Source organism: Panthera uncia, assembly GCF_023721935.1.
Source record: "Panthera uncia isolate 11264 chromosome C1 unlocalized genomic scaffold, Puncia_PCG_1.0 HiC_scaffold_4, whole genome shotgun sequence".
NCBI classification, from domain to species: domain Eukaryota; kingdom Metazoa; phylum Chordata; class Mammalia; order Carnivora; family Felidae; genus Panthera; species Panthera uncia.
In genome coordinates, this window is record NW_026057585.1 from 68,013,022 (window position 1) to 68,039,672 (window position 26,651).

The window sequence follows — 26,651 nt, forward strand, 5'->3', positions numbered from 1 at the left end:
TTTATAATGCTTAATGTATTTCACAACTTAAAAAAAAAGGGGGCGCCTGGATGGCTCACTTGGTTAAGCATCAGACTTCAGCTCAGGTCATGATCTCACAGTTTGTGGGTTCAAGCTCCACGTCCGGCTCTGTGCTGACAGCTCACAGCAAGCCTGGAGCCTGCTTCGGATTCTGTGTGTCTCTCTCTGCCCCTCCCCCGCTCACATTCCGTCTCTGTCTCTTTCTAAAAATAAATAAACATTAAAAAGAATTAAAAAGGGGCCCCTGGGTGGCTCAGTCGGTTGAGCGTCCGACTTCAGCTCAGGTCACGATCTCGCGGTCTGTGGGTTCGAGCCCCACGTCGGGCTCTGTGCTGATAGCTCAGAGCCTGGAGCCTGCTTCCGGTTCTGTGTCTCCTTCTCTCTCTGCCCCTCCCCTGCTCATGCTCTCTCTCTCTCTCTCTCTCTCTATCTCTTTCTCTCTCTGTCAAAAATAAAGAAACATTAAAAAAAATTAAAAAAAAAGTAAAAAATTAAAAAGAAAAAGAGAATTCAGTTTTCCCCCACCAAAATGTTGAGGAATATCTGTTCGAACCCAAAGCAACATGTCTTTCTCCAGCTCTGAGTTATACATTCCCTGTTTTGAAGGAGCTCAAAGTCCAGTGTGGAAAGAAACCTCAAACCCACGAAAAGGGATTTTTAGAGTTTGGAAGCATAGGTGATGTTCCCTATCTCCTCTCCATTCCCCAAACCGGAACTGTCGGTCACAGAGAACATCCTCAGAGGAAATCCTGTTTTCCACTTCCTGGTCAGAGGCTGAACTCCAGGAAAAGGATGGATTTAGGGAGAGCCCTGTGTCCTGCCTCTTTGTGGGTGGTCTGGGACCAGAAGGATGAGAGGGACTAATTAGAAGCACAATGGAAAAGATGACATAAGGTATTCGAGGGTGTCAGAGCTTCAGGGTCCTCAGAAATCACTGGGTCCTCAATGTACAAATGAGGACATTGGGACCCCAAGAAGAGAAGGGGATTGTTCAAGTCCACACAGCTCAGTAAGCACAGAGCTGGGACTGGAATTCAGGACTCTAGACTGTTCTATCATAGGCCATGGTATCTGAGTAAGTTAGGTATCAAGCAATAACCTAGGCCCTTCCTTTTCTCCTTATACTATGAAGAAGAAAAAAAAAAAGGCAGTGTCTGTGCGTACACACATACTTCCCAGCTCATTTGCCTCTAAACCCGCCATGAGTTCAAACCCTGTGTGTATCCTTCAAAACCCAGCTTAAAGTCTACTCTGTCCCACATCCCCTCCCCATCCTGCAGAAACCTTCCCAGAATCCTGTTGTGGAAGCGACATTTTTCTCCTTTGACTTTACATAATCCTCCCTCCGGTTCTCTTTTTGTCCTCTTCCAGATTTATTACAGCCAACTTGTGTGTTGGTTATGTGTACCCATGGCTGGGAACTCCTTGAAGTCAGGGACCATGTACGATCCCCTCGTCCAGTGAAGAGTCACAGGCACAAGGTTTGCCGAACGTCCCTGCTATATCTTGTGCTAGACCCTGGGGAGCATAACAGAGGAAGAAAAGGCACCGTTAGGCCCTGCTGTTGTAGAAATGCACTTGCGTGTGCACAGACACACATGTGCAAAATCATATTCGCCCATATTTATCCAAGTCCTACTCGGACCTCCTTTAGACTTCACAATAGCCCTGTGAAGTGACAGAAGCAAACATGCGGGTTCACCTGCAAACACTCATAGAAGTTCTCAGTGAAGTAATAACAATAGTTCAGTGAGCACACCTGCTCTGTTCTAAGCCTATTCTAACATTTGTTAACTTATTCTTCACAACAAATGTTAAGAGGTGGATACTTTTATTACCCCCATTATGGGCTAGAAAGTAGGAAAGAGAGGTTAAGTAACTTTCCCTGAGGTCACACAGCCACTAGGAAGAACAAGGATTCAAATCTGGACAGTCTGGCTCCAGAGCCATTGCTCTTAACCTGAGCATTATGTCAGGATTCCCCCTGAGAGGAAATGGAGACTCCACGGTAAAGTGATGTGCCCAAGGTCACACAGGTGAAGTCAGGATTTGAACTCAGGCCTGTCTGGCTTCGGAGCCCATGTTATCCTTTCCTTCTTCTTTTTCTCCTCCTCCTTTCCCCTCGGCAGCAGCAGGGGCTTGAAGTAAGCATGTGTGTCAGTTTCATAAAGCTCAGTTCCTACCTTGATAAGATGCTGGTTGGAAGGGGGCAGATACAGGGACCATAGCGGAGTCACTCCTGGTAAGTGACTTGCTCCAAACCCCCAGAATCACCCGGAGGGCCCTGCACTGTGACTCTTGAAGCCCCCGCCTGTGCTCTCCTCTCCACCCAGCACGGAGAGTATCTGTGGAGACCAGGTGTCCAGCAGCCCTACCCCCGCGAGAGCCTGCACTTCCTGGGCTGCCCCGGGAAGGGGCTGCGACTCACAGCTTGTATGTTTGTGGAACCATTCCTCTCTCCTGGTGAGGGCCACACAGGGTGCCCTTGCACCTTCTTGGTGGCTGGTTTCTAGGACCAGGAGGGCTGGCAGTTTGGGCTTCCTCCAAGTTCACGGCCCAGGTTCCTGCTGGGTGGTGTCCCTCTCACTCGATTTCTTTCTCCAGTTCCGTCACTCTTATTCCTTCAACATACCATTGCGGTGCTGCTACTCTGTCTCTATGATATGCTGGGGCATAGATAAACCAGACCTGTCTCCGAGGAGCTCTTTGGGGTACACAATCCCCCTGATATAGTGGTTGGCACCATATTGGAGGGATGTTTAAGGGACACAGGAGAAAAAGCTGGAGGCAGGAACTTCTGCTCTCCTGGAAGTCCCAGGGCAGCCAAAGCCCTTGGCTCCCTCTGCTTAGAGGAGATTTACTTGGTGTGCACCCCGCCCTCTCCTCCCCCTGCCACCCAGTGCAACAGGGCCCCAGTGTATGGTCCTGGGAAACAAGACCGGGGTGGGACTGACCTGGGAGGAGCACAGTACCCAGCCCATGTATATTTTAATCCACTCGGCAACTCTGCATTCTCCCAAGCCTCGCAGGCACAAGCCTCGGCGCCTTGGCAGGCAGCCCAGATGGGCTCTGAGTCCTGTCACATCCCCAGCAGCCAGCACGGGGCCCAGAATTACTGTTCAAAAGTGTTTGTTTAAAATGAATGCATAAGCAGGGGCCATGCCCACTGTACAGATGAGGAAACTGAGTTCCAGAGAGGGTGGATGACTGCTCTCCCACCACAGCTTTTAGGAATAGAACGAGAAGGAAACCAGATTTCTTAACCTAGCGCAGACCATGCTGTCCAAGCAAGGGGAGCATGTCACCCCCGCACCCAGGATATTGTCTGGCACAAGCTAGACACTTAGCAAGTGTGGAATAAAAGAATGAGTGAAGCTGGGTGGGCATGCATTTTGGATAGCCCTGGCCCACCATGCTCGCCTCATCTACCGCTTTGTGTAGCCCCTTTGTATAACAGTGACAGTCACACTGAACTTCTCACCATCCCCACATGTACCCTTCCCTTCCCACCACTGGGCCTTTGCACCTGCTATCGCACTTCCCCATCATCTGACCCTGCTACTCCCAGTCCAAGACAGACAACACCAGTTTTGCAAAGTCTAGTCTGATCCTTCCCAGCAAGAATACCCAACACACACACACACACACACACACACACACACACACACAGTCTCTCCTGGGTCTCCAAAGCATTTTGCATACCCCTGTCTGGCAGAACATGTAATCCTTGCTACTGTATCTCTCTCTTCCATCTCAGTATCTGTAGGCCTGAATACGGGGTGGGGTAGAGGCTCATAAGAAAATTACAGTTTCTATTTATGAGACGGCGCTCAGCTCTGTGCTCAGCTTTTTATATATGTGTCATAGGTTCCCAATAACCCTGTGAATCATGTGTTCTTTTTACCTCCATTTTAGAGATGAGGACACTGAGGCAGGGAAAAGTGCAGTAACTTGCTTAGGGCCACCAGCCACAAAGTAGTTGAGGAGGAACTCAAGCCTGGTGGGGCAGACAGTTAATCGCGTATTCTCTTCCACTCCATTAGGGCCCTGTCCTGTGGAATGGGTTCCAGGCTGGACACGCAGAACCCAGGCCACGCAGGGCCATGCAGACGAGAGGTTTTCCTGGCGACTCATGGTTGTGTGACAGAGCCCGGTAGGCCCATGTGTCTCCTTAATGGTGCCTTTAAAACAACTCTCCTCCCCTTCCCTTCCCACCCTCCTTTTCATCGCCCTCTCACTGTCACCCCATAGGAGCTGGCAGACCGGCTATGACTCTGTCGGGCCTGACTTGTTAGGATGTGACAGGGAAGTGGGCTCCTTGTTTTTCCGGGTACCTGTGGGGTGTGGGAGCTCTCACTAAGAACCTGAGCGGAGACCCAGAAAGAGGAAGGAGGCACAGATGAGAGCCAGATTAAAGACCGAAAGAAGAGCAGACCCAAAGAGTGAGAGCTGGAGATAGAGACGGCACACTGAAAGAGATGATAAGAGATAAAAGGGAGAGAGATCCTGTGGTCCCCTCGCCCCATCCCTATTAGAGATGGGGAAACTGAGGGTCAGAGGAAGTGACCCTACTTCCTGGCAGATGTGTCTGTCACTTTTGCAAACACCATCAATCCACTTCCTCTCATGTCCCCAGATAGCTACTGCTGTTCGTGTGCCTGGCCCTAAGCAGCGTGCGTCAGACTGCCGCCGGGGGCTCTGGGGCCTGCTCTGGAGGACAGCGAGAGTGAGGGGTATCAGTGCAGGATTGATCAGCGATGGCATCCTGGACAGGATAAGACCGAAGCCAGGCCACAAAAAAAAAAAAAAAAAATGTTTGCAATCAACCTTACTGAGGCATGATTTATACACAATGAAATGCACCCATTTGAAGGATACAGGTTATTGACTTTTGACACACATACGCTCGTGTAAGCAGCACCATGAATCGAGACCGAGAATATTTTCATCCCCAGCGACGTCCCTTGTGCCTCTTTGCTGTCATCTCTCCTCTACCACCAACCCTGACTTGAACTCTGCCATTATAGATTAGCTTTGCCTTTTCTAGAGTTTTCTATAGATGGAATCATACACAAGTATACTCTTTTGTGCCTGTCCTCTTTCACCGAGCATAATGTTTTTGAGATGATTTCGTATTCTTGCATGTATCAGTAGGTTGGTTCTTTCTTTACTGTTGAGTAGTATTCTGTTGCGTGAATGTACCACAATTTATCTGTTCACCTGTTAATGGGCATTTGGATTGTTTCTGGGTTTTAGCTGTTATGAATAAAGCGGCTATATGAATATTGCGTCCCAGAGTTCTTGGGGATATATGTTTTTCAATTCTCCCAAATAAGTATATGTCTATCAACTATTTTTCTTTTTTTTTTTTTGAGAGAGAGAGAGAGAGAGGGAGAGAGAGAGAGAGCCCTAGCAGGGTAGGGGCAGAGGGAGAGGGACAGAATCTTAAGCAGGATCCATGCTCAGCGAAGAGCTGAGACCCGGGGCTCGATCTCACAAACTGTGAGATCATGACCTGAACCAAAATCGAGAGTCTGACGCTTAACTGACTGAGCCACCCAGGCATCCCTATGAACTGTATATTTATAAGGAACTGTAAAAGAGTTCTTCAAAGTGCTTGAGTCATTTTTGCGTTTCCCTTCAACTATGAGAATTCCAGTTTCTCCACATCCTCACCGTTAGTTGCTAGTGTCAGTCTTTTAAATTTTAGCCATTTTAGTCAGTGCGTCACAGGTATCTCATTGCAGTTTGAATTCACATTTCCCTAATGTAAACTTGAGCACCTCTTCATGAGTTTTTGGCTATTTGTTTTTATTTTTTAGGGTCACAAGGGATTTACTTCGGGACATATCACAGTGCCATCCAAAGTGTCCACGATTTTGAAGTTCTCTCAATGTAGCAAATGCGTCATCACAGCCAGCAGGCATGAAGAGGACATTGGGCCCAAGGCGACGTGGCTGCAGACCAGCCGAGTGACCTCGGGAGAGCTGAGCCTGTTTCCTCATCTTGAAAGCTGGGGTCACACTAGCAGCCTGGCAGGGTTATTGTAGAGGGTGTCATGGCAGAGAAGAGGCAGACACAGGGAGCTGTGCAGGCGTACGCAGAAGGTGCTCAGGACATAGAGCCCCCTTCAGCGGTCTAGCGGTCCTGCCCACAAGTATTTATGTGTACCCAAGGCCCAGGGCCCGTCTGAGTGACCACCAGCAACTGTTCGTTCGCTGCCTAGAGGGCTGGGTGCAGCACCCGTGCCTCTCCTTTTCTGACAGCTCTGGGAGCGCGACCACTGAGGGCAGAGCTGGCAGGGCGGCTCCCTCGTGAGGACAGAAGAGTTTAGGCACTAACCATTCCAGGTCTGGGGAGCAGCCTTGGTCTTCCGCATGCTCCTGTCAGAAGCATGGGGCAGGGACAGGGACATGGCTTCAAAGCACTAGGAAGCGCGGTGCTTTCTTAACAGATTCAACTATTTTATGGTGGGTGGGCCTTGCTGCAGAGGACAGCAGTAAAACTAGAGCAGAGTTTCTCAGGGTTTGGTGAACATCAGAATCCCCTGGACGTCCTGTGGACATGCAGGCTTCTGGGCCTCACTCCCGGAGTTTCTGATACATCAGGCCCAGGGCCTGGGACTTGGCGTTTCTAATGAGTTCCCAGGTGGTGCTGACGGCCCACTCCGAGAAGCGGAATTCTGGGGTGAAGCCCTTTCCGTCCGTGGGAGCTGTGGTGTCCACGCTGGGCTTGGGCAGCATACAGGTGGCGCTCCCCACCCTTCAGCTTGGAATTCTCTCTCAGCCCCACCTATGGGCAGGGGGCGGGTTCTTTCAGGGCAGGGAATGGAGGCCAAAATGGAGACAGCGGTCCCATGGAAGTGGAGGGGGGAAACGATGTCACCTCCTCAAGTCGGAGTTTGGTTTTATTTTTATTTTTATTTTTTTATTTTTTATTATTTTTTTTTTAATATATGAAATTTACTGTCAAATTGGTTTCCATACAACACCCAGTGCTCATCCCAAAAGGTGCCCTCCTCAATACCCATCACCCACCCTCCCCTCCCTCCCACCCCCCATCAACCCTCAATTTGTTCTCAGTTTTTAACAGTCTCTTATGCTTTGGCTCTCTCCCACTCTAACCTCTTTTTTTTTTTTTTTTTTTCTTCCCCTCCCCCATGGGTTTCTGTTATGTTTCTCAGGATCCACATAAGAGTGAAACCATATGGTATCTGTCTTTCTCTGTATGGCTTATTTCATGGTTTTATTTTTAAATTTGTTTAGTGTTTATTTATTTATTTATTTTTGAGAGAGAGAGAGAGAGAGAGAGAGCATGAGTGGGGGAGGGGCAGAGAGACAGAGGGAGACACAGAATCAGAAGCAGGTTCCAGGCTCTGAGCTGTCAGCACAGAGCCCGATTCCACGGGGGCTCGAACTCATGAACCGTGAGATCACGACCTGAGCCCAAGTCAGGCCCTTAACCGACTGAGCCACCCTGGCGCCCCCGGAGTTTTTACCATTACAAATAACCCTGTGATGAGAACACTATGATGTATGGACAACAATCACCCCCTCTTCTACAGATGAGGAAAGTGGAGCACAGAGACTGAGACACTTTCCTACAAAGCTACTACTGACAAGTGAGAGAGCAGGGATGGGAACTCAGGACTGCCCTTGGAAGCCGCACAGCCTGGAGCCTGACTGCCCTGGGCCCAGATTCTGGCTCTACCACTTACCAGCGGGGTGTTCTCCACAAAGTTGCTCAACCTTTCTGTGCCTCAGTTGCTTACCTGCAAAATGCAGATGAGGGCAGCCCCGACTTCACTGGGTTGTTGGAAGGATTAACTGAATTAATACTTATGAAGTGCTTAGGGCAGTACCTGGCACATTGTGCCTCCACATAAATGCACTGAAAGTAAACCTGGCTGTCCACCAGAGCGCACACACCCTGCACTCCTCCAGAGGACAAGCTCAGGGGAGAAAGCTCAGAGATCAGCTAGTACCCAGAGACAGAGTGGGCTGAAACGCTTGAAAAAATTAAGACCTCAACTTTGGGGGTTAGGAAGAGCCCAGCCTTTGGTAGGGGTAGGGGTGGAGGCAGGGGACAGGTCGGAGAATGGCCACCGCGGCCTCAGGCCCCAAACCTGGCGAGGCTGTTCTCTCCAGGACGCTCCCTTCCAGGACCAGACTCCAGACTGACCTGTCTGGGTCCCAACCTCCCCTCCACCCTACCCCGCTCCCCACCCCAACCCCGGGCGCTGTGGGTTTCCTGCCCGCCCGAGGCCCCTGCTCCAGGCACGCGGAGGAGGGGTGGCATTTCCTGGCGGGGCCGCGGGCCGCGTCACTCGCTCCTGGACACTCGGACAGCGCTGACCGACAGGCACCAGATGCTATTTCAGGCGGCGCCCTGCTCAGTGCGCAGTTTCCGTTTTTCCACCGACCGTCGGAAACAGGGCAGGGGAGGAGGGTGTAGACGTCACGAGCCCCCCCACCCCCTCGCTTCAGGCGGGGGTGTTGGGGGCGGGGGTTGGGGCAGGTCCGCGATGGCTGCCAGACTGTCAGAATCTCGAGCTTTGCGAGCTTTGCGAACAGAGGCGGTGGTGAGCGTCACCTCCGCGCCCTGCCACGGATACCTGGGCACACTCTTCTGCCGCAGGGTTGACGAAAGCCTTGCCGCCTGTGTTCCTTCCCTACAGCCTAGCGGGGTCATTTAATGCCCGGTAGGAGAATCCGACAGCTTGTAGCTGCCCCGGACACCTAAACTCAAGAAATTCGAAACCAAATGCAGAATCTCTCCCCATGCTCCCTGGCCTCCAGGCCCGCATCTCCAGGAATAACGCCACCGTCTAAGCCAAGGAGAGCCAGAAACCCAGAGGGGTCCTGGATTTCTGTTTCCCTCTCATCCCCCAAACCCGATGGGTACAAACCCAGTTTTGTATCCTAAATACAGGTCGTCTTCATCTGTCTCTTGTCATCTCTTCCTCGGCACCCTAGTCCACCCTCCCACTGGACCACTGCCTTGGTGTCAGAACTGGTCTTCCCACTTCTTACCTCCCCCCCCACACACACACCCCTTCGTCACCTTGCAGCCAAAGAGCTTTCTAGAAATGCAGATCTGATCCTTTTTAGGACACTATGCACCCCCTCCCCCAGAACCAAATAAACAAAATGTTTCTCCTCCTAAATCCTTTAAATTGGCCACAGGCTTGTTCCAGCCACACTGGACTCTTTTCTGTTCCTTGCATGAAACTAAAGCCCTTCTTCCGCTTCAGCCCTTGGCCCATGCAGAAGGCTCTCAATGTTCACTCTTCTACCCACCCTCAGATCTCACTGTCAGTTCTCCGTCCAGGCATCATTTTCTCGGGGAAGCATTCCCTGGCGGGGCTTTCTGATAGGGGAATGGCCAGCACCTATTTGCAGGGGCTCAGAGAAGCGAACTGACTTCTGGAACTCAGAATTACAGGAGTCCCCCGCTTTCAGTTAAGTGATGCAGTCAAGCAAAGGCAATAGGGACCAGAGGAGGAGAGATGAAATCCAGCCCCGTTGCAGGGAGGCTTCAGGGAGGAAGTGGCCAAAAGGCTGAATCGTGAGAAAGGCGAGGAGACAAGAGAAGGCCAATAAGGCAGAAGGAGCAGCAGTAGCTGAGGCACAAGGGGGGATTAGGTGTGATAATAGTGGGTGAGGCAGGGCTGGAGCCATGGGGAGAGAGCAAGAGATCGGGCCTAATAGACCCCAGAAGCCTCTCCTCAGGGTCCCTGTGGAAGGCTGGAATGGCTGGGCCAGGGGATGCCTTGTGACATGTCCAAGAATTAAATTATTTTTCGCAGAACTTGGATGGTCCTTCTCTCAGGAGATTCTGTAAAAGTTACCTGTATGCACAGGGTGCCCTGACTTCCACCAGAGAGCACAGGAGGGATAGAGGCCACAGCCTACACTGAATTGACCCTATCTTCACAGAGAGTCATCTTGATGGCAAGGAGGGGCCAGTACTCAGACTGTGACCAGACTCTGGGCACTGTCCTTGACTGGGACTCAGTCCGGGACCAGATGAAGGGATTTCCCCAGTTTTCAGGCTGCAAAAGAAGCTCCAAAGCAGAGCTACTGGGAGGACCAAGCATCCTGGCATGGTGGGTAAACCTGTGGACTGGGAACTAGGTACTTGAGTTTGGGTCTCAGCTTTTCCTGGGTTCACTGTGAGCTTTGGCCAAGTCACATCTCTCCGTGCCTTAATTTCCTTGTCTGTAACAATAACCAGAACTGCCATGCAAGTGCATATGATGTCATCCTGGGCTCTGGGCTGTGAGGGTTACATAGATTATTGTTCTCACAACTACCTTTTAAAGGCCATTTAATTCTCACAACAAATCTGGGAGGTAGGTATTATCTCCCCATTTTACAGAAGAGGAAACAGAGGTTCGGAGCCAAGCGACTTGCAAGATTTAAACCTGGGCTTTCCCCTCCACCATAAAAGAATGAAACCAGATGCCCTCCATGAGCTGAGCCCCAGTCACCACTCCTCGCTGAACTCAGACTTCTACCCCACACTAAGATCTTGGTCCCTGCAATGAGTTGAACCCAGATCTGTCATCCCAGCCTAGGCTCTGGCTGCTTTTCGTCATCTGCTGGGCTCCAGGTGGACACTGGTGCCAAATGAACTTCAAACCCAGGCTCCACCACTCACTAGATGTGTAACATTGGTCAAGTTTCTTTTACTCTCTGTGCCACAGTTTCTTCATCTCTAAATGGAGGATGGTAATAGCACCAGCATTGTTTATGAGAACGAAAGGAATTTGTATGTGTAGAGTGCTTAGAACGGCGCTTCATAGCAGGATTAAATTGTTTAAAATATTATGAGGGATGGGATGTTCCGGGGCTCTGGGCTCAGCCTGGAACTCAGGCAGAATGGACGTTTAAATCGCTCCGTTGACAGCAATTCTGCCTCCACAGAGCCCCGGCTGTGAGCTCAGTCTATGCCACGGGAGGCAAGCAAGCTCCATTTTAGAGCAGAAAGGAGCCAGGGCTGAAGGGGGTGGGAGGCCGGGGGTGGGGGTGGGTGCTGGGAGCTTCCTGGGATGAGGAACTGCCCATTGAAATCCGGGTGTCTAGGACACTGGAGAAAGAATGGATGCCGGGGAAGGGTTGGGAGTGATGGTTTTGGTGTCGGAGGTAGGGACGGGGTGCTGGGATGAGAGTCGCTGAAGAAAGGTGTCTCGAAGGCCGTGGGACTGAGGTTGCGGGGAGCCCGGTTCCCCAGAGGCTTCGGGATCAGAAATGGGGCTGGACTCGCCGAGTCCTAGACCGCGCGCCCAACTCTCTCCGTGGCGCATTCCGGAGCCGGTCCCAGAGCCGCGCAACCAGTCCCCGCTCCCTCCGGTGAAATTGCCAAATTAAAATGAATCATTTGGCCCATAATGGCCGAGGCGCTTATCGGGGGCGAGCGGACCCGCGGCAGTGCCTTATCTCGGCGGCGCACACGGCCCCGGCGCGCCTCGGCCCATGCTAACGAGGCCCAGAACGTGAGCGGGGATTAGCGCGCGTCGCTGGAGGAGCCTGGGCGCGCGGGCGGGGGACCGCGACGGGGGGCGGGGGCGGGCCTCCGCACTGAGGACCAGGCCTCAAAATGGCCACACGCGTCCCCCCGTAGCGGCAAAACGTGAGCATTCTGGCCTTTTTCTAGTGGGAGGCAACCTACGGCCTCCCGCGGAATTCCCCGTCAGTTCCTCTCTCCCTTTCCCCCGCTCGCAGAAGAGGTCTTCGCTCCTTTTCCCTGGGTTTCTTTCGATGGGGGGCATTTTCCACGGACGCCCTCCGCTCGCCGCCGCCGCCCCTCCCGCCACGGAGACTCTCTTCCTTCCTTCCCCTTTTTCCTTACGCAATATACAGAAATGCGCGAGGCGGTGGTTGGTTTTCATTTCTTCTTGGTGGTTGTGTGCATGCGGTGGGATTGTGAGTGCGTGTGTGAGCCGTCGGCAATGCTGACTTCTTCCGAGTGTGGTCTTCCCAGGCGATGGGCTGTGTGTCCGAGGGTGATGGTGTCCGCGCCCTTTGGGTTGTTGATTTGGATTCTTCAAGCCCTTCTGCGTTTTCATCGTTGTATACAGTTATGCTCGTTGGCTTTCTCGACACGGGTCTGCCTCTGGGTGTTGGGTTGTGTGGCCTTGGCGATTGTGTTTGGGTGGTTTCGTTGTGTCGGGCGTGTGTGATCCTGACTACCTTAGTTGTCTGTCCGTGAGCGATTGCGTTGGACTGATTTCGTTGTGGCGAGTTGGACAGTGTGCGGGCCCGACCATGTCGACTTGCGGGGCAGTGTTGGGTTGTGTTTACTTTGCTTCCCTTCTGTGGGGCTGGACCGTGTGTGGTCCTGTCCATACTGGGTTGTGTGCTTGTGTCCTTTAGAAGTGCATTTGCAAATCGCTGAGGGGTGGAGGGGAGGGCGAGCAGGAGATGGGGCCGCAAGTTGAGGAGGCGGCAAGGGGGCGGGGAGAGGGATTTCACATTTTATTCCAAATTATGATGTATTCGGAAGCCAGTGTCGGCTTGGATGGGCAGACGGAGCCCGGTCGGCGGCTGCTCTGTCCAGAGGCCAGCCTGTGCCCCGGTGTTCGAGGGGTTTGTTAGAGTGGGAGGTTCTTCAGGCTCGGAGCTGAGCAGCGCTCGCCAAGGCCCGCGCCTTCAAGCCGGTAGCCGCCGGCTTCGGTTTCCGCCGCACCCAGGCTTCATCCATTTCTGGTCAGTTTCGCGGGTACCTCCGCCGGGGTCTGCGGGAGAGGCCTGGAAAAGACAATGGGCGCATTCTCCAGGTTTCGCGCCTTGGGTGGGGACCCTCGGGATAATCTCCAAAGAACACTTTCCCATCCCCTCCCCGGGTGAACGACATTGCCGCGTGGGTCAGGTACACGTCGCGTCGGTGACCCCGGCCAGGCTTTGTGGAGGGATGGGGTTAGTGCTGCCCTCGCTGCGAAAAAATGGATTTTGTTTTGCCAGTTATTATGGTTACTGACGTCGTCGCCATCATCCTCATCCTCATCGTCATCATCATCCTTTTTAATTAAAGTAATGGTTCAGAAGCGAAGCGGCTTGTCCCTTTTAGCTTCTTTGGAGCGATAACAAAGCAGCGCCGTTTCCCTCCCCCCTCCCCCCCCCCCCCCCCCCCCTCTATTTTTTAAGTTGCTGAGCTTGGGGTTGGGAGAGAAAATGGAGAGAGGGACGGACACACAGACTCTGTCATAAAGCAAAAATTAACCCAACCTAAGATACGGGAATGAGTGAATTCTCCCTTCTTCCCACCCCTCCCCCCATTTCGATTAGAAGAGGAGAAAGAAAATCTCCCGCATTGGACTGAAACTGCAGGGAAGAATTATTCCTGTATTTCTACCAAAGCTGGGGTAAAAAAAGAGTCCTTTGGAATTAATCCAAGGCTTCGATGTGTAATCATAAACTGGACAATTTAGGCAAAACAAATTAAAACCCTTCGGAGGAAAAAAAAAAAAGCAGCCTAAATCTCACTACACTACACCCTGGGAAGCAGTATTGGATTTGTGTTTATCCTTCCTCCCTTTGCCTTGTTTATTGCTGCAAGGAATTACTAGAATTCTCCTTTACTCTGCTAGTCTGAACACTGAAAAATTGAAAATCATTGTGTGGGGATGGTTGAAAGGAAGACGGGGGCTGCCTGTGTCTCTTTCTTTCTTTCTTTCTTTCTTTCTTTCTTTCTTTCTTTCTCAATAGGAAGAAAAAAGGGGGCCTAGATAGATCAAGATATCTCTCCCTCCCCTCCCCCATTCTCTTGGATCAGTGCTGTTCTGACTCCATTTCTCTGAGAAAGTAGCTTTTGGAATTGGGTTCTGGTTTCACTTTGGGCTAGAGGTGGACATGGAGAGAATGGGGGCCTTGGAGATTCTGCCCCACAGATCAGGGTCTGAAGACTGGAATCCCCTTTTCCAACACACATTTCCCACCCACCCGTGCTAGGTGTTGTGGCTGCTGCTTGGGCCTGACCCGGGTTCCCAAGCCAGCCAACCGCATAGACACGTCAGTGCTTAGAAAACAAACTCAGCTGGCCGCACTGAACCAGACATCCCGGTTGGAGGGCCCGAAAATGTTCTGGCAGTCTGTGGAGAGTTCGTTTTTTTTTGTTGTTGGAGTAAATAGTTATTCCTGATTGGTCAGGTGTAGGGTTCTTTTTAAAGGGGGTTGGGGGGAGGCTTCAAGCACCTGCAAGTTGGGGGCAGAAAGCTGTTTGCAATTCCCTGGGCTGGTCGGCCGAGGACATGAGGTAATTCCCAGCCATTGACCCCCATTTCTCTCTCTCCCTCCCTCTCGCCCTCCCTCTTTCTCTCCACCCCCATCTTTCCTGGAAACTCGCTTTGGGCGCGGCAGACTGCCCAGGACCACACCGTGGCCTAACTGCTGGTCTCTCAGCGAGAGAGGGGGAAAGCAAAGACCCCAGTCCACAACTTGGACCTTGGCTCCCGCCCCTCTCCGGCGGAGTGGAGATCCTATTCAGAGGGGCCTGTCTCTCTAAATATGCCCCAGGTGAGTTTTGGGGGAACAGTTATCGGTGGCAACAGTGTCCAGGAAGACCTTGGGTTCCGGCCTGGGGTGGGGGAGGCTCAGGACAGAGGCCAGTCCGGTCTCCGATTGGGTGAGGGGAGGACGAGCCCAGAGCTGGGAATCCGGGATCCGTGCCTCTGTGGTTTCTAGCGGGACCCTTTCTTTTTTCAATCCTGGGTAAAAACACCTAGCTGGACTTAGCCCCCCAGGCCGCTCCCATCAGTCCTGGTCCTGTGCTTGCTTCACAAGGCTCCTAACTCTGGGGCAGCTATTTCTGGGTGGCGCAGGCTGCGTGTGCCTGGGCCGCTGGCAGGAAGAAGGCCCAGCCATCCTGGCTAGTGCAGTCCCAACTCCGGTGGGCCTTGACCGGGGCCTGAGGCCTAGAGCGGAGCGGCGCTGGAACACTCCTCCACTCTGGTAGTAGCAGGGAATGTGGTTCTGTTCTCGCGAATGCAGCGCAGGCTTGGGGCTCCCCCGGGGGTTCGTTCGGGTGTGGGTGCAATATGAAGGGCAGGAAGCTAGCTCTTACCCCAGGTACCAGCGGAGGCTGTTTTCACATGAGAAATTTTCCCTGCCCGGAATTGGGAGCTGCCGAGACCCCGTTGCTGCCCCCCAGGAGCTCCTGGGATCCGTGCCTTGTTCAGACTCGAACGGAAACGTTGCGGCCATCTGGCAACAGGAGATGAGGATCCGGTGTTGGGGGCTGCGAGCTGGTTCTGGGCCGCACAAAGACAGAGGAGTTGTAATGGTCAAAATAGTCTAGTGCGATTCTGTTCAAAAGCTTCTCCCCATTCCTTTGTCTTCCCCAAATAAAAACAAATGAACAAAGTAAAAATCACTCGGGCTTTCCTTTCAGTAATCTTAACCAAAGCCAAGTGATTGGGGTTAGAAAATCCTACAACCAGAGGTGCTTATGAGTCCGCTGTTGGCTTCTGGAGCATGGACCCTTGGCATGGGTGATCCTGGTTGCAGAACAGCCTGCCGGGTTTTCCTAAGGTCCAGGGATGGGCGGGGAGAGGTCGGCCACAGACCCTGGGGGCCAATCAAAGGTTTCTCACGGGGAGCCTCCGAGATACAGATATTTATAGGCCTCTGGGGAGGGCATTTGGGGCCAGAGTCAACTCATCTGGAATATGTGCTCCTCTTGCCCCTTGGGGACCCGCGCCTACATGAAGCCTCAGAATTAATCAGAGGGTATAAATGTGTCATAAGGAGAGCTTGAACTCAGTCTGGTGATTGCAGTGTGCACCGTTGGTCACTCTGGTTAGAAGCTGGGGCTGAAGCACGTGTCACTGGGCACACAACGGTGTGTGGGGACAGTAAGGTAGGGAACCAGCACCTTGGGGGTTGTGTATTTTGCCACAGGATGGTATATTACTGGTGCATTTCACTGCTGCAGGGGAACCAGGAACACCAGACTGGTATACCTCTGGTGCATTTCTAGTGGCTGCAGTGTCTTGGCAGTCCCATTCTGTGGATACAGGTCTATTGTTTCCGCCATAATTGTAAACTCATTTCCAATGAAGCCTTGTGAACCCACTGCCTTTGCAGCTCATGTACACCAGGTCTTGGGGAATTCTGTTGTCTCCGGGGTGAGCCCCTGGAGCTGGCAGACCCAGTGCAGAAGTGCAATCTGAATGACAATTCTCCATCAGCTTGTGTGTCTGGTGGCAATTTTGCTGAGCCCAGAAGAGGTTTCAGAAGGTCGGGTCTCTCTTCTGGAGCTCGAGGATATTTCCCAGGCCAACTCTTGTCCGGAGCGGTGCAGTGGCAGAATGGCTGCCGCGAGTGATTAGATGCCCTCTGGTTGAGGCTGAATTGGATTTTTGTGTATTTTCTGCTATAAAATATCCCAACCGTCTAATTCAGAGAGCAGAAATCTTCTTTTGGACATCTTATGAAGCCTGTTGGGTTGATTATATATGTATTTTATTAAAAGAACTCACAAGCATCCCCAAACTGCAGACCCAGGGTCTCATGGTTTTTTGGTTTTCATTCTTTCGGGAGCCTGGCTCTTTTGGCATCGAAGCAGGGCGGTGGAAGGCCCCCAGTCAGTGTTAGTGGGGAGTGGAGCCTCTGTGGTCACCCTGGTGTATGGTTGTGGAGAAGAGAAGGAGCCCCAGGGATATACATGGGAGGGGGTACACAGGAGGATAGCTCAGACAGAGTGAGATAGAAGTTCTGGTCCTGCTCTGTGGCTCTGTGGCCAATAGGTTCATGTGACCTTGGGCAAGGCATTCCCCTGGATGGTCCGGATAATGTTTACTTGAGCATTTGCAGGTGCTTTTAAATGCATAAATGAGGTATTGCCCCCATTTCCCAGAGGACAACACCACGGCAGGAGAGGGGGATGGAAGAGTTCAAGGGCCTTCGTGATACCTCTTCCCGCTCACAGATGGGAGCCTAGACCCTGGTGGCCTCAGGAGCATTCTGAATGCTGAGGCTCCATAGCCCTTCAGCCAAGCCTCCCTTCCAGACCTCACCTCACTTGAGTCCAGCTAGGCAGAAGGAGGCGGAGTGTGCGGGAGGTAGGGCTAGGATCATTTTCTTCCTTCTCAGTGTCTCATCTCTGGTCTCGGTGGGAGTAAAGGGCCACCGGGGTTTCCAGCAGCTGCCCAGAATACACGGTGTATTTGCTTACTACAGACAGACAACCCCTCCAGGGGGGTGCATATGTGTTGAAAGGAGAGCAAGAAGCGCTGCCAGCTGTGGCACAGTGGACCCCAGGCCCTGTAGCCTCCATTCCCTGAGTTCCCTACTTGCACCCCTCCCAGGTTTCTGGACGTTCGTGTGCGGGCGGCAGGCTGGGGGCGGGTATTGCTGAGGGTGGTTGGAAAAGCACCCCACCTCCGCGCCACAGTTTCCCCGCCAAAACCAAAAGGGGGGCGGGAAGAACATGGTCAGGGGATTTGTTCCCTCCTCTTCCCTTGCGGCCTGAGCAGGGGGACAAGATGGTATTTCTTTCTCGCCTCTTTCTACATTTCCTTCCTTTTCCCCCTTCTGTTTTCTTTCGCTGGCTGTATTCCTTTTCCTCCAATGCCTGTCGTGTTTTTCCATCTCTTCAGTCTCTGTGTCTCCCAGGCCCCTCTCCCTTCTCCCAAACCAGAGCCCCCCCCCCCTTTCTCCCTCCTGCCCCAGCCCCCCGCTGGGCCTTCAGGCCCCGGGGGAGGGCGTGTGTCCACGTGGCGCTAAGTTGGTCCGCCTCTTCCCACGTCTCGGTGCGAGAATTTCTCTGAGCCCTGCACCCCCTTCACCCACCCCTCGGTGGGCTGGGGGCGGTTGTCAGAGCGGGCGTCCGCTTGTCTGTCTGTCTGCCCGCAGGATGACGGAGCGGCCGCCGAGCGAGGCGGCCCGCAGTGACCCCCCGCTAGAGGGACGGGACGCGGCCGAGGCCCGCATGGCCCCTCCGCACCTGGTCCTGCTGAACGGCGTCGCCAAGGAGACGAGCCGCGCGGCCCCCGCGGAGCCCCCGGTCATCGAGCTGGGCGCGCGCGGCGGTCCGGGGGGCGGCCCCGCCGGTGGGGGCGGCGCCGCGCGGGACTTAAAGGGCCGCGACGCGGCGGCGGCGGCCGAAGCGCGCCATCGGGTGCCCACCACCGAGCTGTGCAGACCTCCGGGGCCCGCGCCCGCCTCGGCCCCCGCGGAGCTGCCCGGCGACGGCCGCATGGTGCAGCTGAGCCCACCCGCGCTGGCGGCCCCCGCCGCTCCCGGCCGCGCGCTGCTCTACAGCCTCAGCCAGCCGCTGGCCTCGCTCGGCAGGTCAGGGCCGCGGCGGGAGGGGACGGGGTGGGCGGGCGGCACCCCAGGAAGCATCCTGCCGGGGCGCCCCTTATGCCACTCGGAGCGACCGCGCTTAGCGGCGGGAGCGCAGGAAGGGAAGGGAGTAGTAGACCCGAGGGCGGAAAAGTCTGCTCGCTGGAGCCCGTGCGCGAGCAGACGGGAGCCCTTTGTGGGAGTGTGCGTGTGCGCGGGGCCGGGGGTGGCGTGCCCCGTGCGTGTGCGGCCTGCGTGGGTGTGCGTGAGCCCGCGAGGGGTCCACGCCTTCGGGCGTGCAGGCATGTGGCCCGCAGTGAGTGGAAGCGCGCTGGCCGTGCTGGGTGTTGGTAGTGTGTGCGTGCGTGGTGGCGAGTGGCCCAAAGGGAGCTGCTGGAGTGTGAGTACCGGGCAAGAATGTGTCTGAATGCGCTCCGCTGTGAGATTCTTCTGGAAACTGCAGCCCTCAGTGGACAGGTAAGAGATACGGAGCTGATGGTCGTTGCAAGAGGGTTCCCTCTTCGGAAACTGCTCCAGGGCGCATCTGGGGAGTGGATCCCTCCCTCTCCTCCTGAGCCCCTCCTGAGCCCCTCTGCCCCTCGGCCGGGCTGGGCAGGGCGGCGGTGGGGGGGGGGGCGCGGTGTATACCCCTCTCGGTGTGAGGGTGTCCATTTTCCTGCTGGGGCCACTGAGATGGCGGGGAGATAGGGGTAGAGGTGGCGCGCAGACAGGAAGATGAGGCAGGGGTTGATAATGTGGGCCAGTTATTGAGTCTGTGGGAGACCCCGAGAAAGAAGCCATGGAAAGCACAGAGTGGGTGATGGGGGGGGCATGTAAACAGTGGTGAGTCAAGGTTTCCTTTCTGTTGAATGTCGGCGGCCCCCATGGGACCCCCGATGAAGGTGGGGCGATCTGGGGGGAAAGGGATGGTGTGCCTTGTGAGGGGCTAGAGTTGCACAGCACACAAGGTATGAAGGCCACATCTGCCTGTATGAGTACCTGTTTGGGAGGGGAGGTGTCTGGGGATCCTGTGCTTGTATCGGGAAGGGGAGTATGCCTGCCTGTGAGTTGCGTGTGTGTTCATTATTGCATTTGTTCCATGTGTTCACTTATCATTTGTGTGGGGGGAGGGGTGTGTGGGAGTGTGGTCCCTCCTCCCCTTGCTTGTCTCACCGGGGAGAGAGGGTGGGAGCATTCTGTGAGTGTGTTTGGGTGTGTGTGTGATGCTCCTTCTATTCCAAACTCAGGTGTGAAGGGAGCAGGAGCCCCCTTGTTTTCCCAAGGGTGGTGGGAGGCTCAAGAACACGTGGGGAGGATCGCTGAGGAGGCTTTCTCCCCTCCACCTACGTGTGATCTTGTGATCTGCCTGCTCCCTCCCACAGTGGGTTCTTTGGGGAGCCAGATGCCTTCCCTATGTTCGCCACCAACAACCGAGTGAAGAGGAGGCCCTCCCCTTATGAGATGGAGATTACTGATGGTGAGTCTACCTGCTTCCACCTTTGTGTCATCCCTCATGCTCCTTAGAGCCCCTTGAAGGTGGGATCCTTGGGCACTACTCCATGAGTGTCTCACATAGCTGGGTTGGCTGCCTTGGAACCCGAGTCTGCCGAGTCCTCACCCTGCAACTAGACTTGGGACTAGGGGAAGTCATGGGTGGGGCTGGGGGCCACCCTCATGGTCCTGGGAAGAGGGAAGTGGTGCTGAGGACACACTGAGGCATTTAGCCCAAACCCCTGGAGTCAGTTGTAGTCCCCACTGTAGCTCCGTTCCAACCCCTGGCAAGAATCGCAGGCGGAGGGCAGAACACGTGGTGCTCCCTGCCTCTAAGCGCTGCCCCTCAGGGATTTCGTGCAGCTCCCAAGTCCTTTTTGGAGTCTGGAGTCTGCTCCCTGCCTGGAATTGCACATTTAAGGGCCTTGTCCCAGGACCCTATATTGTGGGGCCATCTCGTCTCCGTTCCACACCCAGAACTGAGACCTAGAGTTCCCTTCCTGACATCCTAGATTCCCCGAGAAGGTCCTTGGCACTACTACAGTGAACTACCCAGTAATCTTTGGCACTTAACTTGGGGGAAGGGGTTGGATGAATGGGAGATTTGGAGTATCCCCTCCCTCTCCCCAGTGTTGATCTGATGCAGTAGATGGGACCCAACACCAGGGGGCAGGAGAGCAGGCTCTTCCAGAGCCCAGGACTTGGAGCCAATCCCTGGAGCCTCCAGTGCTTCAGCCTGGCTGGGGCCTGGGGCTCCAGTAGGAAGGGCACCTGAGGCCTTGAAGCCACACTGGGTTTATTCAAGGAGCCAGTAAGAGGGATATGTATTGAGCTGGAGCCTCTGGAGAGGAGTCTTCTGTGGTGTTCTGGAGGGGAGGGGGCCTAGAGTCTGGACAAGGAACAGGCCTCATAAGACCTGATCAGCCTGGGATATGGGGTATAGGTCCAAGAGGGAAGGGTGATGACGTGTCAATGCTGTTAGGTTAGAGAGGGGAGGTGGGTATACCAAACAGGAAATAGGCAGAACCAGTCCCGAAGTTCCCCAGGGAAGAGGCATTTTCGGCAGAGGGCAGAAGCAGTGAGAATCAGGCTTAAAAGAGAGGAAGGAGGAGAGGGGCAAGAGGGTGAGGATTTGGGGGGAGCACAGACGTATAGGGAAACCATTACTCATAAATGTCACTAACGTTTACTGAGCACCTACTCAGTACCTGGCCACGGAGAGTCAGAGGGTGCAGAGGGATGGACAGACTGGGGGAAGAGGAGGGTGTGGAGAGGTGGGAGGTTCTCTGGGAAGGTGCCAGCGAGGAATAGGCAGAAATGGAGGTGAGAGGAGGGTATGTGTGTGGGGTGCAGAATCTGTCCATGAGACTTGGAAGTCAAAGGTATAACCAGAAAGAGTCCAAAGAAGTGGAACTAATTCGAGGTGTAAAGTCAGGACTTGATGTGGATTCCTACTGCTGAACTTTTCTGGCTCTCAGTTTCCTCATTTGTGAAGTGGGGAGAGTAATTGCTTCCTTACAGATTGCTGAAAGAGTACAATGGGGTAAAGTGTTTTTAGGGCCTGGCTCAGGGTAGGTGCTCTTTCTGGAGTTCTGTCTAGCTGTAGCTGTGACAGCACTTATAATGCCCCTCCTCACTTAGGAGCTCCCTAAAGATCAGTCAGCATTACCATGGAGCAGAGACGGTCTTCTCTATGTCACAGCTGAGGGACACCCCTCTGTCTGGCCTGGAGGCCAAAGAACATGGAGTTATTTCCTCCGCAGCAGCCCAGGGTAGGACTGCCAGCACAGTGCTGTTTTTCCCAGCTTGGGTCTGGCCTTTGGCGAAGAGTGCATTGGGCTGGGGCTTGTTGGGATTTAGAAAGACAGCTTTCAGAGGCACAGTGGGCAGGGAGTGAATGATCCGCTCTGAGAGAATATCGTGTGTGTGTATGTGTGCATGTGTGTATACGTGTGTGTGTGTGTGTGTGTGTGTGTGTGTGTGTGTGTGTGCACGTGCATGTAAGAGAGACAGATGATGAAGCTGGAAGTGCTGGCATGGATGAGCTGTCCCAGCCTCAGTCTCAGTGGAATGAGCAGTGGGTCTTAGGTGATGCCTTGACCCTTCCTCTCCTCGTCTCCCCTACTCAAGTTTCCCCATTCTGAGGTCTGGTTCTAGGGGTCATCAAAGAGGGCAAACAAATATCCCAGGTCTGGGAGTTCCTTCAGTGCACAGAGCTTCCTGATGACTGCTGGGAGCTTGGCTGTGTGCCTCAGTGTTGGGGAGGGAAGCGGTCACCTCAGCCCAGGAGCTCAGGAACACTTGCAGGGCCCTGTTCTATTTTCTCTGGCTTTGGGCATCCCAGGTCAGGCTTGGATATTTTGTGCAGTGCTTTGAACACCATAGGTGCTCAATACATGCAAGCTGGTGTCTGCTACTGCTCCACAAGTCTTAGTACGTGAATACAGTCTGAAATTGGTCTAGTCTGTAATCAGTGCATTGTAGACATGGAGAGACTGAGGCAGCCCCCAGACACCTGCTCAGAGCCTCAGGCCGTGCCTGTGCGTGGCTGTCTCTCCACTCCTCTCCTGGGGGAGAGAGCCCACAGGGTGGGTGGGCCCTTTTCCCTCTTGTCTGTGCTCTCTACGCCATTCCCCCTTCTGCCAGCATGATCAGTTAGCAAACATTTACCAAACCCCTGCTCTGGGTTTTCCATCACCCTTAGTATAAAGTCCCCACCCTGACTGCAGAGACTTATGGGGTCTGGATTCAGCCTACTCTGATCACAAGCACACTGATTAGCCAGGCTGGCTTCAGCCATTTTCCAGCTCAGGGCCTTTGCCATAGCATTCCCTCTTCCCTTCCTGTGGCTGCTGGCTCTTGTTTAGCCTTAAGTTCTTACCTTCTAGATGTCACTTTTCTCCAGTATGCCATCCCCAACCACCTCAGCTAAATGTAGTGGCTCCTTTCCATATTTTATTACATTCTGCTTCCTGTTCATTTGTTATTTGTTTGTACTTGTTCATCATCTGTCATCACCATTAAAATGGAAGTTCCATGAGGGCAGGGACCCTGTCTGTTTTGTTCATCATGTTCCTTGGTGCCTGGTTATTAGTAAATAACTGATGGTTAGATGATAATAGCTGACATTTATTGAATGTTTTACCTGAGGCAGGTATTGTCTTAAGGACTTTATCCTGTGTTCGTTGTTAGATCCATATGACAATCTTGTGACTTCAGTTGCTAGTATTATCTCCATTTTACAGATGATGAAGCTAAAGCACGGGGAGTTTAAGTAACTTGCCCAGTCACTCTCTAGTGAGTAATAGTCAGGAATCATCCCGGAAAGTCTGGCTCCAGAGTTTGTCTTTCTGACTAATGTGGTATGGCCTCTTGGCACAATGAATGAATGAATGAATTAATTAATTAATTAATGACAAATGGTCCCTGTCCTCAAATGTTTCACAACCCAGACAGGGCAACAAGCATAGACACATACAGCAATGATCAAAAGTAATGGAGATCAGGGGGTTGGAGGGCCGTGATGGTTGGTGAGGTCTGTCCCAAGGGGTGGAGGGAAATCCTCAGAGAGGAGGAAACAGATGAACTGGGCTTTACAAGCTGAATAGGAGTTTTCTAAGTAAAAGGTAAGGGAAGGCGTTCTGGGTTTCCCCAGTTTCCCAATGACTGGTTTCTCTTCTTCCCCACAGGAGAAGGTGCCTTGGGGCACCTCCATTTCACCGTTTTAACTCTTGTCCCCCTACCTCCAGGTCCTCACACCAAAGTCGTGCGACGCATCTTCACCAACAGCCGAGAAAGATGGCGGCAGCAGAATGTGAACGGGGCCTTTGCTGAGCTCCGCAAGCTGATCCCCACACATCCCCCAGACAAGAAGCTCAGCAAGAATGAGATCCTCCGCTTGGCCATGAAGTACATCAACTTCCTGGCCAAGCTGCTCAATGACCAGGAGGAGGAGGGTACCCAACGGGCCAAGCCTGGCAAGGACCCCGTGGTGGGGGCTGGTGGAGGAGGCGGTGGGGGAGGGGGCGGTGCACCTGCAGACGACCTGCTGCAGGACGTGCTCTCCCCCAACTCCAGCTGTGGCAGCTCTCTGGATGGGGCCGCCAGCCCGGACAGCTACACAGAAGAGCCGGCACCCAAGCACACGGCCCGCAGCCTCCATCCTGCCATGCTGCCAGCCGCTGATGGAGCAGGTCCTCGGTGATGGGGCCGGGGCCACTCAGGACCGGCCAGGAGGGCAGCCTCAGGCTTCTGGGACCGTGGGCTTTGGGGCAGGTGGGGTGAGGATTGGGCAGCTCTGAAGCAGGGCAGTGGACTTGACGAGCCTTCCTTGATGTCTGAACTTTGGGAAGTCCTAACTGCCCTGGCTGGCTTTCCTGTTTCCTGACTCAGTGGTAGAACAGAAAAATGGAGCAAAGTGGTAGGTACTTTTTATGAAGACGGCACGGTCTTCCCCTCCCCCAAATCCCTAAGACTTTAAAGTAAAGAGCTCAACTGGCACTGCTTTTGGCCTGGAGCTTGGGACCCCCCGTCTTTGCTGAGACTTGGGGTTGTCGGCTCTCCCCTGGGGCATCCAGCAGCCTCTGCCTTGCCTTCAGCCCCCTCCCAAGCTGGCTGGAGTGGCTTGTGTGGCCACCCCGTCCAAATATGTAGGTACCTGGTAGCTGCCCATTTCTGGGTGAGCCCCATCTTCACCCAGGCCCATGTTGGTCCACCCAGCTTGCCAGCTGCCGCAGAGAGTCACAAGCCTCGAGGTGCCTTCTTCAGGGCCTGGTTGAAGAAGATGGCCAGTGGACAGCCTGCTCTTGACTAGCTGGGCCGGAGGGTCAGAGAACCCAGTAGCCCTTACTCTTGCCCCAGGATCAAAGTCTGCTTTCTCCCCACTGAGACTTGCCTTCCTAATCCTTGTGGCTGTGGGGACCGAGTCTGTAGCTGGGAGCATGCCCTGTTGGGCCTCATGTGAAGGCAGAGAGAGGGAAAGTGATTAGAATGAGTTGAGCAAGAGCTGTTTAGGGCTGTGGGTTCACATCCCGATGGTGTCTCAGAGCTTCCTGCCTGTGTTCTGAGCTCCCCATCACTGTTTGTACGGTGAACGAATGCCAGTGTGCTGATGGGCATGTGCTTGTGCTGACAATGGATGCACAGCCCCATCTGTGTGTCCTCGCAGATACTCAGAGGGACCTTCTCACCCCCAGGAAGTCTGCTTGCTGATGGTCTGGTCTGTGTTCTGAACTCAATTGAGCACAAACCCTGTCCTATGAATTTCTGGCATTTGGGATTTTTGCTTGACTTCAGTTACTGGTGGGATCTTTAGGTCTTGATAGGACCCAGGCGCCAGCCCCCTTCTGGAGCATGGGAAATCCAGAGACCAGAGACCAGGCCCTGGCTGAGACCCAGACATATGCACAATCACTTAGCAGAGTCTTCAACACCCCTCGGTTATACAGCTTTCAGTCACCTAGGGTGTGTATGGGAGGCTGGCTTACTGCAATAAGAGTGTCCCCCTCCAAAAGTTGTACATGAAAGTTTTGTAAATCAAACCCTTATCCTTCATCTTTTAAAGAATTACTACTGCAAGTCCTTTTGTAAAGTGAAGAATTTTTTTGTAGAGTGGACCCACTGTCCTGTTGATCTCTTGTGTCAATCCAGATGGTGGGACATGGTTTTCTTAAGGCCAGGCCTGCCTGTGACATGCATTCCAAGCCCATGGAACAAACTCCACCCAAGTCCTATATACCTGTCATTGTACCCTCAAGTCACCGCAGCCATCTCCCACCAGGCTCTGCCTTTGGGGTTAGAGGGAAAACAATCCCTTGTGGTGAAGGACCTTGAGCACAGCCGAATGCAGATGGCATGATCCCTGCTCCCTCCCCTCCCCTCTTAAGTTGTGGGGTCCAGTTTGTGAGTAAGGGGGGAACATGGTAACCTTTATAGTACCATTCTCCATCCATTTAAGACCCCCAACATCCTATTTTGGTGAACTTAGGATTGGTTTCTTTCCAGTACTTGGAAGCTTCTGTGAGGAATCCCATCTGTCTAAAGATGGAGCCCCTGTCCTAGGTCCTAAGACTCTATTTACCTCCTGGCAGAGTAATTTGACTTGGGAGTGAAAAGTGGCCACAGTATGGATGAGTGGAGACGATTTAGGAGATGATCACACATTCTATCAGGAACTCAAGCTTCTGGCTTCCTCCTCTCTCAGACAATATGGATAAGTTACCTCTCTCAATGTCAGTTTCTCATAAACACCCTGGTTTGGCCTGTCTCCTAGGGCTGTGGTGTAGACTGAGTGGAATCATGAAAGTAGCATTTTGAAACCAGAAAGAACCCTTCTGCCCTCAGTATCATTGCTGCAGTGGGGTTTTTCACCCTGAGTGCAGGGCCTGGGCAGTGGGCCAGCCTGCCTGACTGCATAGCATTTGAGCAATCTAGGTTCCAAACCACTTTTGCCTGAATTATCCTGATTGTCCACATTTCTCCAGATTGACCTCATTTTCGTTTCCTTCCAAGGGGAGGCACAGGAGTAAGAATGGAAAAAGACACGGGCGGAATATGTAAAACGTAATACAGCTTCCCCAAACTGGCCTGTGTAGGGAATGGTAAGGCTTCATGTCTTTGCAAGACCGACAGAAGATCCAAAATTTTCATTTTCATGTCCAACTGCGCACCCCCCGCCCCACCCAGCATACCCTTCTTCTTCCTCTGCCTCACCTGTAAAGAGATGGCAACATTCCAAGAATTGTATCTCTGCAAAGGGAAGGAATGTAAAGGAAAAAAAAAAGTGTGGAGAAGAGAGATGATTGTAATGACCGGAGGGATTCACATCTTTTCAGGAAAATTCACATGCTTTTA

The 26,651-nt window shown here is 53.3% G+C and overlaps 1 protein-coding gene across 16 annotated transcripts; it reads left to right on the forward strand.

Annotated features, from left to right (window-relative positions):
- The first annotated feature begins 11,114 nt into the window (after window positions 1–11,114).
- TAL1 (TAL bHLH transcription factor 1, erythroid differentiation factor) lies at window positions 11,115–26,541 on the forward strand. 16 transcript variants are annotated; one of them, XM_049617247.1, is made up of 7 exons: window positions 11,910–14,122; window positions 14,382–14,537; window positions 14,805–15,879; window positions 17,877–18,314; window positions 19,691–19,785; window positions 23,549–23,755; window positions 23,877–26,541. In XM_049617247.1, exons 4-7 carry the CDS (start codon window positions 17,878–17,880, stop codon window positions 24,098–24,100), a joined length of 963 nt encoding a protein of 320 aa, XP_049473204.1. In that variant the 5' UTR covers window positions 11,910–14,122; window positions 14,382–14,537; window positions 14,805–15,879; window position 17,877; the 3' UTR covers window positions 24,101–26,541. The 16 variants fall into 16 exon arrangements, with proteins under 16 accessions (XP_049473191.1, XP_049473203.1, XP_049473196.1 ...); XM_049617243.1 differs by having other exon boundaries at window positions 14,805–14,975; window positions 15,144–15,879; window positions 23,549–24,104; XM_049617240.1 differs by having other exon boundaries at window positions 14,805–14,972; window positions 15,090–15,879; window positions 23,549–24,104.
- The last annotated feature ends 110 nt before the right edge of the window (window positions 26,542–26,651 follow it).

Excerpts from the sequence above, each read along its gene's own strand:
- TAL1 (XM_049617234.1), top strand. The coding sequence starts at position 17,878 with ATGACGGAGCGGCCGCCGAGCGAGGCGGCCCGCAGTGACCCCCCGCTA. Across the intron at positions 18,315-19,690 it reads CCGCTGGCCTCGCTCGGCAG|TGGGTTCTTTGGGGAGCCAG; the intron begins GTCAGGGCCGCG and ends TCCCTCCCACAG. Across the intron at positions 19,786-23,548 it reads TGAGATGGAGATTACTGATG|GTCCTCACACCAAAGTCGTG; the intron begins GTGAGTCTACCT and ends CCCTACCTCCAG.